A 16,418-nucleotide genomic window follows, 5' to 3' on the forward strand; every position below is an offset into this window, starting at 1 on the left:
TAAATTAGAAAGTGTTGAATTTCAAGCACAGATTAAACTACAAAGACCAGCTTTTCGAAAGCCTCATAAAGAATGCCAGTGATTGGTAGATGGGTAACAATAACAAATCAGACAGTGAATATCTCTTTAAGCATGGTCAAGTTAATACTGATGCTGTGGATGATGTATTAAACCACCCAGACACATCAAAGACACAGTCATCCTTCTGAGCTGAGCTGCAGGACAGGAATGAAACTGCTCAGGAGTGTTACTATGAGGCCAGGAGTGACTTTAAAACAGCTACAGAGTTCATTGTTTGTGAAGGGAAAAAACTAAGGATGGATCAACAAGATTGTAGTTACTCCACAATAATAACCAACATGACAGAATGAAAAGTAGAATACAAATATAAAAAATACAACTATTCCAAAACATGCATCTTGTATGCAACAAGGAACTAAAGTTATACTGCAACAAAAAACATGGAGAAGGAATAAATGTTTTGGCCTAAATGCTAAGCCTTATATTTGGGGCAAATCCCACACAGCACAGCACTGAGTAACTGCCTCCTTATGATCCAAGCATGGTGGTGGCTGCATCATGTTATGGGTATGCTTGACATCGGCAAAGATTGGGGAGTTTTTCAGGATAAAAAGAAACGGGATGGAGCCAAGCACAGGCATTTTCCTAGAGGAAAACCTGCTTCAGTCTGCTTTACACCAGACACTGGGAGATGAATTCAACTGTCAGCAGGACAATAACCTACAACACAAAGCCAAATCTACACTTAAATTGCTTACCAAGAAGACAGTGAATGTTTCCGAGCGGCCAAGTTAAAGTTTTGACTTAAATCTGCGTGAAAATCTATGTCAAGACTTGAAAATGGCTGTCTAGCCAAGATCCTCAAAACCTTTAGGGCTTCAGAGCTAAAGACCAATCGAAATGTTGAAACTTATTTTTCCATATATACAGTAGACAGTGTAAAAAACACTTAATGAATAAGTGTACCTGAGAGTCTGTTCTAACAAGATACAAAAAAAAAACAAGCCTTTATTACACCAGACTAAAAACAAAGCCTTTATTACACCAGACTAAAAACAAAGCCTTTATTACACCAGACTAAAAACAAAGCCTTTATTACACCAGACTAGTTGCATGCATTTATTTATTGTTTAGGCTAATTATTCAAAGCTTCCTTTTGTTATTTAATTAAAAAACTAAAATGCTTGATAGCATTTCAAAGCATTCATGTCTTTTAGGCTGTGTGATGGCATGAACGAATTATTGATTGATTGATTGATACAGTAGCCTATATATTGAAATATAGGCCTAAGTAAGTTACGGTATGAAGACTAAAGAATAGTCACTTCTAGGCCTCCAGCTTGATGGTTATACAAGGATACTATACAAAGACCACTAATGACAACATGACTTACTGTTATGATCATCATCATTATAATAGTAACAGTAAGAAGGAGATCAAGAAAAGGGAGGCTATAAGAGCGAGAGCTCCGTGAGGACAAACTGGTGTTGTTGGATTACAATATCATTGTTCTGCCTGTTTGGAGCAGTGTATACAACACTAAATCATTTATAAGTAATACCAGTCTGTTCTAACAATGATTTTTTTGTAAAGCCTTTATTACAGCATAGCAAAGATTAAAAAGAGTCAAACACTCAAACAGGCAAGAAAGATCTGTCTTATTTCTGTAGATATATATGGATGATTTATAAAGCCAGGTACATTGAACAGTTAGGATATTGATTATAGACCTAATTAAGTTGGGGTTTCCTCTCTCCTAACTTTTCTTAGACAATTAAACTAAGGCAAGGCTTGTTTCCTCGTTCCTGCTGCTGCCTCCGCCACATTGTTCTCCATCCCAATATACTGGTTAACTGCTATTATGCACAAAGCAACATAGGGAAAGGCAGCAATTCTACGGCGTACTGAAGATTGTGTTTCAGAACCGCGGACAGCAACCTTATCCAACGATGGAGAAAGCGCATTTCTTATAAAATATTAGATTTATTAGTGTTGCACCATTTGTTTTTACATAATATAACCATATACAATTTCAGTATCTAGTGTCTTGTGATGGACTGTGCCCTCCCCGTGGCCTCCGCAATGGATTAGTCCACTTAGACAGGCGTGAATCACACAGGTGTCTTGTGATGGACTGTGCCCTCCCCGTGGCCTCCGCCATGGATTAGTCCACTCAGACAGGGGTGAATCAGACAGGTGTCTTGTGATGGACTGTGCCCTCCCCGTGGCCGCCGCCATGGATTAGTCCACTCAGACAGGCGTGAATCAGACAGGTGTCTTGTGATGGACTGTGCCCTCCCCGTGGCCTCCGCCATGGATTAGTCCACTCAGACAGGCGTGAATCAGACAGGTGTCTTGTGATGGACTGTGCCCTCCCCGTGGCCTCCGTCATGGATGAGTCCACTCAGTCAGGGGTGAATCAGACAGGTGTCTTGTGATGGACTGTGCCCTCCCCGTGGCCTCCGCCATGGATTAGTCCACTCAGACGGGCGTGAATCAGACAGGTGTCTTGTGATGGACTGTGCCCTCCCCGTTGCCTCCGCCATGGATTAGTCCACTCAGACAGGCGTGAATCAGACAGGTGTCTTGAGCACCATGAAAAAAAATGTTTTTGCAACTGCTCGACTAAAGAAATCTCGGTCAACCAACAGCCTATCGAACAAACAATCAACTAGTCAACTAAATGGGGACAGCCCTACAGAGCTTGAAGAATTTCTTAAAGAATAATGGGCTTTGTGTGTGTTCCTGTGTGTGTGTGCGTGCCTGTGTGTGTTTATGTGTATGTATGTATGTACTGTGTGTGTGTGTGTGTGTGTGTGTGTGTGTGTGTGTGTGGTGTGTGCACGTGTGTGTGTGTCTTTGCATGCCTGTGTGTATGTTTGTGTGCGTGTGTGTGTGTGCGTGTGTGCACATGTGTGTGTTTGCATGCCTGTGTGTATGTTTGTTTGCGTGTGTGTTTTTGTGTGTGTGTGTGCGTGTGTGTGTGTTTGCATGCCTGTGTGCATGTTTGTTTGCGTGTGTGTGTGTGTGTGTATATGTGAGTGACTACTATGCGATGCTAATATGCTGCCATGTATTTACCTCGAGGCAGCCACATAAGGGTTGACAAAAGCCACTTGGTCTCTCCTCTCCTCCTGTCATCCTCTCTGCCCCCTCTCCACTCTATGACGCTCTGACAACAAGGTTAACAGTCCAACACTAAGGTTAATATTGCCTTCAACATGTTAATGAAGCAGCTAAATCACCACAGCGCTCCCAGGGCAGACACACACACAGTTCTGGGGAACAATTATCAGGCCCGGAGGAGTGTTTTGTGTTTTTACACTAGCTGACATCCTTTATGGGTCTTCGGATCATCCCCGGTCTACATGCACTGTAATACCGCTGAAATATATCTCTGGAGCAGCACAACTATTGATTTATGCATAATTATCCCCAGGCTTCCCGAGGAGAGAAATATGCATAGCAGGGTTCACGTCAATGTGCCGTATGTGTGTGTGTGTGTGTGTGTGTGTGTGTGTGTGTGTGTGGTAGGGTCTGGCTAGGCTTGTAGAGCAAGTCTTTATGGATGTAGGATACATTAAACATTACCGTCAGCAACTGATTCACAATCCAACCTGATCAATACCGTGTGGTGAGAGTCTGCTCTGGTGGTGACAGTCTGCTCTGATGGTGAGAGTCTGCTCTGGGGGTGAGACTCTGCTCTGGTGGTGACAGTCTGCTCTGGTGGTGAGAGTCTGCTCTGGTGGTGAGAGTCTGCTCTGGGGGTGAGACTCTGCTCTGGTGGTGACAGTCTGCTCTGGGGGTGAGACTCTGCTCTGGTGGTGACAGTCTGCTCTGGTGGTGAGAGTCTGCTCTGGTGGTGAGAGTCTGCTCTGGTGGTGACAGTCTGCTCTGGTGGTGAGAGTCTGCTCTGGGGGTGAGAGTCTGCTCTGGTGGTGAGAGTCTGCTCTGGGGGTGAGACTCTGCTCTGGTGGTGAGTGTCTGCTCTGGTGGTGAGAGTCTGCTCTGGGGGTGAGAGTCTGCTCTGGTGGTGAGAGTCTGCTCTGGTGGTGAGAGTCTGCTCTGGTGGTGAGTGTCTGCTCTGGGGGTGAGAGTCTGCTCTGGGGGTGAGAGTCTGATCTGGGGGTGACAGTCTGCTCTGGTGGTGAGAGTCTGCTCTGGAGGTGAGAGTCTGCTCTGGTGGTGACAGTCTGCTCTGGTGGTGAGTGTCTGCTCTGGGGGTGAGAGTCTGATCTGGGGGTGAGAGTCTGCTCTGGGGGTGAGAGTCTGCTCTGGGGGGAGAGTCTGCTCTGGTGGTGAGAGTCTGCTCTGGTGGTGAGTCTGATCTGGGGGTGAGAGTCTGATCTGGGGGTGAGAGTCTGATCTGGGGGTGAGAGTCTGCTCTGGGGGTGAGAGTCTGCTCTGGGGGGAGAGTCTGCTCTGGAGGTGAGAGTCTGCTCTGGAGGTGAGAGTCTGCTCTGGTGGTGAGAGTCTGCTCTGGTGGTGAGAGTCTGCTCTGGGGGGAGAGTCTGCTCTGGAGGTGAGAGTCTGCTCTGGAGGTGAGAGTCTGCTCTGGTGGTGAGAGTCTGCTCTGGAGGTGAGAGTCTGCTCTGGTGGTGAGAGTCTGCTCTGGAGGTGAGAGTCTGCTCTGGAGGTGAGAGTCTGATCTGGAGGTGAGAGTCTGCTCTGGTGGTGAGAGTCTGCTCTGGAGGTGAGAGTCTGCTCTGGAGGTGAGAGTCTGCTCTGGTGGTGAGAGTCTGCTCTGGTGGTGAGAGTCTGCTCTGGTGGTGAGAGTCTGCTCTGGGGGTGAGAGTCTGCTCTGGTGGTGAGAGTCTGTTCTGGAGGTGAGAGTCTGCTCTGGTGGTGAGAGTCTGCTCTGGAGGTGAGAGTCTGCTCTGGAGGTGAGAGTCTGCTCTGGTGGTGAGAGTCTGCTCTGGTGGTGAGAGTCTGCTCTGGTGGTGAGAGTCTGCTCTGGTGGTGAGAGTCTGCTCTGGAGGAGTGCTGAGGGCTTTACACACACAGACTCACACACACGCATGCAGACATCCTTACATCTTTCTTCCTCCTAATTTAATTCATTTTTAGATTTAGAGTTACATAAGGAAATGTAATCTGGTGAAATTCCTTTAAATATGTATAAGAAATTCTTAATTATGTGCAAAACACACTTTATATAAGAGAGACACGGACAGCTTCCACTGATAGTTGGAGGGAGTAAAGAAGATATGAAGCGAGAGAGAAAGAGAGGGGGGGGGGGGGTTGAGCAATGCTCTTTCTTCTCCTCTGTCTGCCTTCTTATCCCAGAGTGCTTTGGGAGACGCCAAAATAATGTTCTACTCGGTAACCATTAAGGCCCTTACTTACTGTTTACACACCACACCCCACAACTCACTCCTCTCTAAGACCAACTAGGTTCATTTACTGTGGGTGGATGTGTGTAATGACAGAATCAAATAGAATTTGAGTGAGATAAAAGCATCTAAGCAGATGCCGTCTCCTCCATCTGGACAGATGGTTATTCTGTGTAATGGTGTGTCTGGGTAATATGTGGATTGTGTGTCTAAACAGTCGTAAAAACCTGGGTAAAGGATGGATAAATGGCTATCATCAACATTAAGGTCTGGCACAAGACAATCACAACATGGGTAATGGCACAGACAGTCTTGGATGCTTCAAACCAACAGGTTGGGTTCGTTTGTCTGTCTGCGTGTGTGTGAGTGTGTGTGTATTCGTTTGTCTGTGTGTGTTAGTATGTGTGAACGGGAAGTTTTGATCAGACAATTAGTGCAGAATCGTCTAACTACAATCCATTCTTCAGAGTCTAAGCCGGGGGGTGGGGGGGTCATACTCTGTGGCGATTTTAGCATGTAAATCTTGGTGGGCCAAACTCCCCAAAATTATTTTAGTTGCATGTCAACAAAGAAACTACACAACACTAAACAATACATGAATTGCACTATAACGGTGACAAACTGTTAGGAACTACATAAAGCTGTCCAAACAGCAGTGCTTTCTTTTCAGCACCATGGAGTGAATCCTTACCACCGCTACACCTGGCTTTCAGCAGAGCCTTGTCTGGCAGCGAAACTGTTTATTCAGCATCATTTACTGCCTTTAAAAAAACATAGCTGATATGTGGTTTCTACTGACAATTGAGATGTACAAACTATGGCATATGCGGATAAGAGGAGATCCGTAATTTTGATTAAGACATTAATGAGCGAGCGACGACGGACGTAGTCAATATAACTACAGTTGAAGTATAAGTTTACGTACACGTTAGCCAAACACATTTAAACTCAGTTTTTCAGAATTCCTTAGGTCAGTTAGGATCACCACTATATTTTAACAATGTTAAATGTCAGAATAATAGTAGAGAGAATGATTTATTTCAGCTTTTATTTCTTTCATCACATTTCCAGTTGGTCAGAAGTTTACATACACTCAATTAGTATTTGGTAGCATTGCCTTTAAAATGGTTTAACTTGGGTCAAACGTTTTGGGTAGCCTTCCACAAGCTTCCCACACTAAGTTGGGTGAATTTTGGCCCATTTCTCCTGACAGAGCTGAGTCAGGTTTGTAAGGCCTCCTTGCTTGCACACGCTTTTTCAGTTCTGCCCTCAAATATTGTATAGGATTGAGGTCAGGGCTTTGTGATGGCTACTCCAATACCTTGACTTTGTTGTCCTGAAGCCATTTTGCCACAACTGTGGAAGTATGCTTGGGGTCATTGTCCATTTGGAAGACCCATTTGCAACCAAGCTTTAACTTCCTGACTGATGTCTTGATATGTTGCTTCAATATATCTACATAATTTTCCACCCTCATGATGCCATCTATTTTGTGAAGTGCACCAGTCCCTCCTGCAGCAAAGCACCCCCACAACATGATGCTGCCACCTCCGTGCTTCACGGTTGGGATGGTGTTCTTCGGCTTGCAAGCCTCCCCCTTTTTCCTCCAAACACAACAATGGTCATTATGACCAAACAGTTCTATTTTTGTTTAATAATTTTTCCAAAAAGTACGATATTTGTCCCCACTTGCAGTTGTAAACCATAGTCTGGCTTTTTTATGGCGGTTTTGGAGCAGTGGCTTCAACCTTGCTGAGCGGCCTTTCAGGTTATGTCGATATAGGACTCGTTTTACTGAGGATATAGATACTTTGTTTCCTCCAGCATCTTCACAAGGTCCTTTGCTGTTGCTCTGAGATTGACTTGCACTTTTCACACCAAAGTACGTTTATCTCTAGGAGACAGAACGCCTCTCCTTAATGAGCGGTATGACGGCTATGTGGTCCCATGGTGTTTATACTTGTGTACTATTGTTTGTACAGATGAACGTGGTACCTTCAGGCAATTGGAAATTGCTCCTAGGGATGAACTAGACTTGTGGAGGTCTACAATTTTTTTTCTGAGGTCTTGGCTGATTTCTTTTGATTTTCCCATGATGTCAAGCAAGGTAGGCCTTAAAATACATCCACAGGTACACCTCCAATTGACTCAAATGATGTCAATTAGCCTATCAGAAGCTTCTAAAGCCATGACAACATCATTTTCCAAGCTGTTTAAAGGCACAGTCAACTTAGTGTATGTAAACTTCTGACCCACTGGAATTGTGATAGAGTGAAATAATCTGTCTGTAAACAATTGTTGGAAAAATGACCTGTCATGCACAAAGTAGATGTCCTAACCGACTTGCCAAAACTATAGTTTGTTAACAAGAAATGTTATGTAGTGGTTGAAAAACGAGTTTTAATGACTCCAACCGAAGTGTATGTAAACTTCCGGCACTTCTGAAATGTACAGCGACAGAAAGCAGAACATGGGCCGTTCTTACAGTATTCTCCCTGTACACAAAGTCAGAACCGTAGGATAAATAGATGTAGAAAACAGATGTAGAACTACAGATGTTTTTGTGAGAAGACCGATTATCGACCAACACCGCTCTAGCTCTGTCACCTTTCACCCCAGATGCGGACAGATTTTGATCTGGATTTTTTCATTATGTTACTTAGATTGACGCACCAGTGTATGTTGACCAATAGATATAAACATGTTCATTCCTAAACACAATATGGGGTGATTTTGTGACTGTACAGTTTAAAACACAAAAAATGCCATATAATCTAGATTTCTACATTTAAAAACCTTGGAATCATTCAAATGAAGTCGAAACCAACACCATGATGTATATTAATATGTTAAAGCATGCTGTATTCCTGCACCTGAGAGAAACACATTCTCACATCTTCAAGACGTAAACAAAACACACAAACAAAGTACCACACGGAGTAGAAACGGACCAAACGGTGAACATGTGTGAGCATATGGATGAATATGTGTGTGTCAGCCCAGACCATATGTTAGAGCTGTGCAGCGGCACTGTGTGTGTGTGTGCCCATCACACAAAGCTGATCAATTAGAGCTCGTCCCAGGCCCGGTGATTTGTGTCTCAGTTATTAAAAAAGGAGGCTAATTCATCCTACTTCCATATTGGTAATAAATCTATGGCAGTGGCCCGCACACACATGTGTGTGACAGAATGTGTGTGTGTAACAGTGTGTGTGTGTGTGTGTGTGTGTGTGTGTGTGTGTGTGTGTGTGTATGATTCATGGCCAACAGGGGGTGTGCGCTATGCCACATTTTTCTCCTTGTAATTAACAGTAAATTGTTTTTACTGCCGTGTACAATGAATTTCCCCCCTGGTTACACCAGTGTCTCGACTGAAATACTGAGTGAGTGAATTTAGTGAGTTAGTGAGTGCATGTGTGTGTGTGCGTGCGTGCGTGAGTGAGTGAGTGTGTGTGTGAGTGTTTGAATATGTGAGTGAGTGAGTGCGTGATTGAGTGCATGTATGTGTGAGTGTATGTGTATGAGAGTGTGTGTGTATGTATGTGAACGTCTGTGTGAGTGTGTTTGTGTGAGTGCGTGCGTGCGGGATTGAGTGCATGTATGTGTGAGTCTGAGTGAGTGAGTGTGTATGTATGTGTGTGTATGTGTGTGTGTGAACCCTGTCTTCCCTCTCCCTCACTCTCTTCTTTGCTTCTTCACTCTCTCCCTACTTTTTCTCTCCCTTCGTTGCTTTCTTTCCATCCCCCTCTCTCATCCAGAGGTAGTTCGTTCCCTGACAGACACACTCCATTATAGTCTCTTAATATGTAACTGACCTGCTATTCTACACCTCCATAACTGGGACAATACATACATGTGGTCAGGTTTAACCAGCAACAATCATGATCTACAACTCCATAAACAGAGACACTGTATGGGAGTATACTGCTGGAGTACACTGGAGTATTTCTGAGCAGTGTGGTATAAATAAATAAAGAATTGGATGATATTTATCTCTGGTGTTATAATGAGTGGGTTACCAGTTGGTAGTGTTCAGTTTGTGTGTGTGTGTGTGTGTGTGTGTGTATGTGTTACCTGTAGGTAGTGTTTGTCCGGAGGCAGGCAGGCTGGTCACACAGCCCAGTGAGGTACACAGAGTCACAGTGAAGTCATATCTCCTGTAGGCCTCTAGTCCTTCTGCTACATACACACGCTCTGATGGACTGGCTACATACAGCACCTGCGACAAGAAAGACACACACACACAGAGGATCAGAGTGATGTTATAGGCCCCCTACACACACTTGTGGTCCTGTATGGCTCAGTTGGTAGAGCATGGAACTCAGGTGGAAGAACATGGAGCTCAGGTGGTAGAGCACAGAGCTCAGGTGGTAGAGCATGGAGCTCAGGTGGTAGAGCATGGAGCTCAGGTGGTAGAGCATGGAGCTCAGGTGGAAGAATATGGAACTCAGGTGGTAGAGCACGGAGCTCAGGTGGTAGAGCACGGAGCTCAGGTGGTAGAGCATGGAGCTCAGGTGGTAGAACATGGAGCTCAGTTGGTAGAGCACGCTCAGTTGGTGGAGTACGGAGCTCAGGTGGTAGAGCATGGAGCTCAGGTGGTTGAGAGCATGGAGCTCAGTTGGTATAGCATGGAGCTCAGGTGGTAGAACATGGAGCTCAGGTGGTAGAGCATGGAGCTCAGGTGGTAGAGCATGGAGCTCAGTTGATAGAGCACGGTGCTCAGTTGGTAGGGCATGGAGCTCAGGTAGAGGAGAGCATGGAACTCAGTTGAGCCCGGAGCTCAGGTGGTAGAGCACGGAGCTCAGTTGGTAGAGCACGGAGCTCAGGTGGTAGAGCACGGAGCTCAGGTGGTAGAGCGTGGAGCTCAGGTGGTAGAGAGCATGGAGCTCAGTTGGTAGAAAATGGAGCTCAGTTGGTAGAGCGTGGAGCTCAGTTGGTAGAGCATTGAGCTCAGTTGGTAGAGCGTGGAGCTCAGTTGATAGAGCGTGGAGCTCAGTTGGTAGAGCATGGAGCTCAGGTGGAGGAGAGCATGGAACTCAGTTGAGCACAGAGCTCAGGTGGTAGAGCGTGGAGCTCAGTTGGTAGAGCGTGGAGCTCAGTTGGTAGAGCGTGGAGCTCAGTTGGTAGAGCGTGGAGCTCAGTTGGTAGAGCGTGGAGCTCAGGTGGTAGAGCACGGAGCTCAGGTGGTAGAGCACAGAGCTCAGGTGGTAGAGCATGGAGCTCAGGTGGTAGAGCACGGAGCTCAGGTGGTAGAGCACGGAGCTCAGGTGGTAGAGCACAGAGCTCAGGTGGTAGAGCATGGAGCTCAGGTGGTAGAGCATGGAGCTCAGGTGGTAGAGCATGGAGCTCAGGTGGTAGAGCACGGAGCTCAGGTGGTAGAGCACGGAGCTCAGGTGGTAGAGCATGGAGCTCAGGTGGTAGAGAGCATGGAGCTCAGGTGGAAGAACATGGAGCTCAGGTGGAAGAATATGGAGCTCAGGTGGTAGAGCACGGAGCTCAGGTGGTAGAGCACGGAGCTCAGGTGGTAGAGCATGGAGCTCAGGTGGTAGAACATGGAGCTCAGTTGGTAGAGCACGCTCAGTTGGTGGAGTACGGAGCTCAGGTAGAGGAGAGCATGGAACTCAGTTGAGCCCGGAGCTCAGGTGGTAGAGCACGGAGCTCAGTTGGTAGAGCACGGAGCTCAGGTGGTAGAGCACGGAGCTCAGGTGGTAGAGCACGGCGCTCAGGTGGTAGAGCGTGGAGCTCAGGTGGTAGAGAGCATGGAGCTCAGTTGGTAGAGCATGGAGCTCAGTTGGTAGAGCATGGAGCTCAGTTGGTAGAGCGTGGAGCTCAGTTGGTAGAGCATTGAGCTCAGTTGGTAGAGCGTGGAGCTCAGTTGATAGAGCGTGGAGCTCAGTTGGTAGAGCATGGAGCTCAGGTGGTAGAGAACGGAGCTCAGTTGGTAGAGCGTGGAGCTCAGTTGGTAGAGCGTGGAGCTCAGTTGGTAGAGCGTGGAGCTCAGTTGGTAGAGCGTGGAGCTCAGTTGGTAGAGCGTGGAGCTCAGTTGGTTGAGCACGGAGCTCAGGTGGTAGAGCACGGAGCTCAGGTGGTAGAGCACGGAGCTCAGGTGGTAGAGCGTGGAGCTCAGGTGGTAGAGCACGGAGCTCAGGTGGTAGAGCACAGAGCTCAGGTGGTAGACCACGGAGCTCAGGTGGTAGAGCACGGAGCTCAGGTGGTAGAGCACGGAGCTCAGGTGGTAAAGCATGGAGCTCAGGTGGTAGAACATGGAGCTCAGTTGGTAGAGCACGCTCAGGTGGTGGAGCACGGAGCTCAGGTGGTAGAGCATGGAGCTCAGGTGGTAGAGAGCATGGAGCTCAGTTGGTAGAGCATGGAGCTGAGGTGGTAGAACATGGAGCTCAGGTGGTAGAGCATGGAGCTCAGGTGGTAGAGCATGGAGCTCAGTTGGTAGATCACAGTGCTCAGTTGGTAGGGCATGGAGCTCAGGTAGAGGAGAGCATGGAACTCAGTTGAGCCCGGAGCTCAGGTGGTAGAGCACGGAGCTCAGTTGGTAGAGCACGGAGTTCAGGTGGTAGAGCACGGAGGTCAGGTGGTAGAGCACGGCGCTCAGTTGGTAGAGCGTGGAGCTCAGGTGGTTAGAGAGCGTGGAGCTCAGTTGGTAGAGCGTGGAGCTCAGTTGGTAGAGCGTGGAGCTCAGGTGGTAGAGCACGGAGCTCAGGTGGTAGAGCACGGCGCTCAGGTGGTAGAGCGTGGAGCTCAGGTGGTAGAGCACGGAGCTCAGTTGGTAGAGCGCGGAGCTCAGTTGGTAGAGCGTGGAGCTCAGTTGGTAGAGCGTGGAGCTCAGTTGGTAGAACATGGAGCTCAGTTGGTAGAGCACGCTCAGGTGGTGGAGCACGGAGCTCAGGTGGTAGAGCATGGAGCTCAGGTGGTAGAGAGCATGGAGCTCAGTTGGTAGATTATGGAGCTGAGGTGGTAGAACATGGAGCTCAGGTGGTAGAGCATGGAGCTCAGGTGGTAGAGCATGGAGCTCAGTTGGTAGATCACAGTGCTCAGTTGGTAGGGCATGGAGCTCAAGTAGAGGAGAGCATGGAACTCAGTTGAGCCCGGAGCTCAGGTGGTAGAGCACGGAGCTCAGTTGGTAGAGCACGGAGTTCAGGTGGTAGAGCACGGAGGTCAGGTGGTAGAGCACGGCGCTCAGGTGGTAGAGCGTGGAGCTCAGGTGGTAGAGAGCGTGGAGCTCAGTTGGTAGAGCATGGAGCTCAGTTGGTAGAGCGTGGAGCTCAGGTGGTAGAGCACGGAGCTCAGGTGGTAGAGCACGGCGCTCAGGTGGTAGAGCGTGGAGCTCAGGTGGTAGAGCACGGAGCTCAGTTGGTAGAGCGTGGAGCTCAGTTGGTAGAGCGTGGAGCTCAGTTGGTAGAGCGTGGAGCTCAGTTGGTAGAGCGTGGAGCTCAGTTGGTAGAGCGTGGAGCTCAGTTGGTAGAGCGTGGAGCTCAGTTGGTAGAGCGTGGAGCTCAGATGGTAGAGCGTGGAGCTCAGTTGGTAGAGCGTGGAGCTCAGTTGGTAGAGCGTGGAGCTCAGTTGGTAGAGCATGGAGCTCAGTTGGTAGAGCGTGGAGCTCAGTTGGTAGAGCGTGGAGCTCAGTTGGTAGAGCGTGGAGCTCAGATGGTAGAGCGTGGAGCTCAGTTGGTAGAGCGTGGAGCTCAGTTGGTAGACCCTGCACCTCAACACACTACTATCACCCCGACGAAGAGCTAGATAAAACTACTGCTGAGGAGAAGCAACGCTCGTTGAACCTCCAGCCGGAGGGAGTCAGAGGTGATACACTGACATAGGGCAATGCATGATGGGTTTAGCCATGTAGGTGGTGTGACATCATACACTTTAGAGTCGCTATACCTGAGGAGGGACATCTATGTTTGAGCCGATGAGAACACTCCTATCTGTGCAATGATATAGTATGTGTTTTTCTAAGGGAATGCAGAAGTAGTGCTGTTTCGAATGTCTATCTATTTTTCTAAGATGATTTAGGGCCAAGACATTTTCAGGAAATCTAGGAATGAGGGAGAAGCATGTGTACCTATTTATTGTTTAAGTATGTTACCTGTGTGATAACAGGTGGTGCGTATGGGTTGGACCTCTGCTCTGTGACCAGGTTCACCCTGTATTCAGTGACCTGTCCTCTAGCCTCTTGACCCCGCGCTGACCTCCACGCAACCTTTAGGGACGAGGATGACACCGCCGACACCTCAGGAGGAGCCACGAACTCCGGAGCTATGGAACACACACACACACAGACACACACACACACACACACACACACACACACACACACACGTTACTTCCAATCTCTTCTTTTATCAGAAAGTACTCTTAAATCACAGTGTCCATAATAGTAACTCCGTTGACTGCGTCAGTGTAACTGCTGTGGAGGGATTTAATGAACAGTGGAAGCAGGTGGATGTTGACAAATAGGAGCACAGCCAGGTTGAAAAAACACACAACAAACTTGACACAGCTACCCTGACAGAAACACAGAAATGCAGAGAGAGAGAGTGAGAGAGAGACAGAGAGAGGGAGAGAGAGAGCTTGTTAAGTTAACTCTGGGCACAGAATCCACTCCAAACACAAGCTGTAAAATACCATTTGCATGTTTGATCCAAATGTGGAGCAGCGTTTGTGTTTATGTTTGTGATGGAGCTGTCAACATGGCTCAGGAGTACTGGCATAATAAGCCTCAGTCAACACTCACACAGCCCTCTGAATGAAAGCACAGCACAGCACAGCACAGACCACCCTCACACATTTAGAAACACCTATTATCTCACACACTATCTCCCCATCTCTCGTCGTATCTCTCCAATCTCTCCTTTATCTCTGAAGCCACCTAGTGTTAGGTGTTTAATGCGATTCACGCACGCATGCAGGAGTGCACAAACACTCTCTCTCTCTCTCTCTCTCCCTCTCTCTCTCTCTCTCTCTCACTCACACACACACACATACACACACAGGTTGTGTAATGTGATTCATGGCTATTACACAGTCAGACAGAGGGCTGCGAGTTTTGTTTTGGGGGCACAGTCTAGTTCTAATGAGCCATATCATCTCTTTGGAATTATAATGCTTAATGAGAAACCCCTCTCCTTCCTGTCTCTTTTTCTCTGTCTCTCTCTTCCCTATCCCTCTCCTCCCTCACTTCCACCAACCATTATGTCACAAAACTACTATAACTACACACCCAGAGGAACTCTCTCTCTCTCTTCCCTATCCCTCTCCTCCCTCACTTCCACCAACCATTATGTCACAAAACTACTATAACTACACACCCAGAGGAACTCTCTCTCTCTCTTCCCTATCCTTCTCCTCCCTCACTTCCACCAACCATTATATCACAAAACTACTATAACTACACACCCAGAGGAACTCTCTCTCTCTCTTCCCTATCCTTCTCCTCCCTCACTTCCACCAACCATTATGTCACAAAACTACTAGAACTACACACCCAGAGGAACTCTCTCTCTCTCTTCCCTATCCTTCTCCTCCCTCACTTCCACCAACCATTATATCACAAAACTACTATAACTACACACCCAGAGGAACTCTCTCTCTCTCTTCCCTATCCTTCTCCTCCCTCACTTCCACCAACCATTATGTCACAAAACTACTATAACTACACACCCAGAGGAACTCTCTCTCTCTCTTCCCTATCCCTCTCCTCCCTCACTTCCACCAACCATTATGTCACAAAAATACTAGAACTACACACCCAGAGGCCTCCCCAGAGGAACTCTCTCTCTCTGCAAGTGCTCACATCACGCTCTCTCTACTTTTTTCGTCACTGTTTGTGTTTGTATGCTGTTGTGTGTGTGTGTTTAACTGACCCCCCTCCTGTGTCCGAGCTGTAGTCCAGTCTGATATCACACTCCCGGCCATGTTGACGGTCAGAACTCGCAACTGATAGGTGGAGAAGGCCTGCAGGTCTGTTACTATGGCGCTGCTCTGGGGAGGAGGCAGAGCACTCTCTTTGGCTGAGTCAGACGGGAGGCGGGGATCCAGCCAACCACTGCTCACAAACACCCTACGCTCTGGGGCGGGGCTTGTGGTGTTCTGCGATTCCATTGGCCCTTGTATGAAGAGCTCGTACCTTATAATAACACCTATGAAGGCAGAAACAAAAGAGACAATTTTATTATGTTCAATTCCATATTAATCAGTTATTGATGGGTTAGCTTGTGACTAGTTCCTATTAGGACCTGTTCATTGCCAGAAATGTTCTATATTCTTATACCAGGTGGGTCACAAGGAAATGATAAAGTACATTATATTGATCAAAGTTAAAAATAAGTTAGATAACCACTATTTAGGACACAGTGGATTTTTTTGGGGGGTAAATTAAAAAATAATCACGTTTTTTTACTTCGGTTTCTATTTTTTGACATTAAATGCACTATACATTATGTGCGTTGAATAATGTAACAACACAGAATAAAACAATCTAAAAGTCCCATAATAGTAGTGACTGTCCATTACTGATTATCACTCATTAACCATCATTTATTCACATTACTTTACTTCAATCACATATTTCAGTTGATGCCGTATATTACATTTGTTTTATTTGAGGACTTCATTATTTCATTCCAAGTCATCAACTCATCTCTATAGAGCTTCTGACAAAAGTCCTATTTTAGTACTTCTCCAAAATAAATAAGGCATACTTTTATGCCTGCTGAATACCAACTATCAATCACTTAGATTGTATTTTCAGGTAGAGATACCTCTCGAAGCAACTGCTCTCTATCCCTCTTGATCGCACATTCTTCTGTCTCTTCTTTCTGTGTCTTCCCCACACTAACCCAATGTAGCAGGCGTAGAAGAAACACGGACAAGTACTCGCGCAATGGATTATGGTCATTTGAGTTAATTACCATGTTTTCTGTACTAACCTATGTAGAACATTGGCCTGTTGGAAACTACAACTCCCTACTACATCGCACAGTTCGGGCTTGATTTGATTTTTTGCATTGGATGCATCTCAATTCACTACATCTGCCCACTTAACACTTCCA

At 47.0% G+C, this 16,418-nt stretch overlaps 1 protein-coding gene across 1 annotated transcript in view; it reads right to left on the minus strand.

Annotated features, from left to right (window-relative positions):
- Positions 1–16,418, minus strand: part of ush2a (Usher syndrome 2A (autosomal recessive, mild)) — a 486,438-nt gene that overhangs the window by 323,426 nt on the left and 146,594 nt on the right. The window contains exons 21-23 of the mRNA XM_036955034.1: positions 15,231–15,506; positions 13,454–13,623; positions 9,430–9,574 (exon numbers count right to left, since the gene is read on the minus strand). Coding sequence (XP_036810929.1) covers positions 9,430–9,574; positions 13,454–13,623; positions 15,231–15,506 — 591 coding nt within the window. The remainder of the gene's footprint in view (positions 1–9,429; positions 9,575–13,453; positions 13,624–15,230; positions 15,507–16,418) is intronic.

This window comes from Oncorhynchus mykiss, chromosome 19 (genome assembly GCF_013265735.2).
Source record: "Oncorhynchus mykiss isolate Arlee chromosome 19, USDA_OmykA_1.1, whole genome shotgun sequence".
Classification (NCBI taxonomy): domain Eukaryota; kingdom Metazoa; phylum Chordata; class Actinopteri; order Salmoniformes; family Salmonidae; genus Oncorhynchus; species Oncorhynchus mykiss.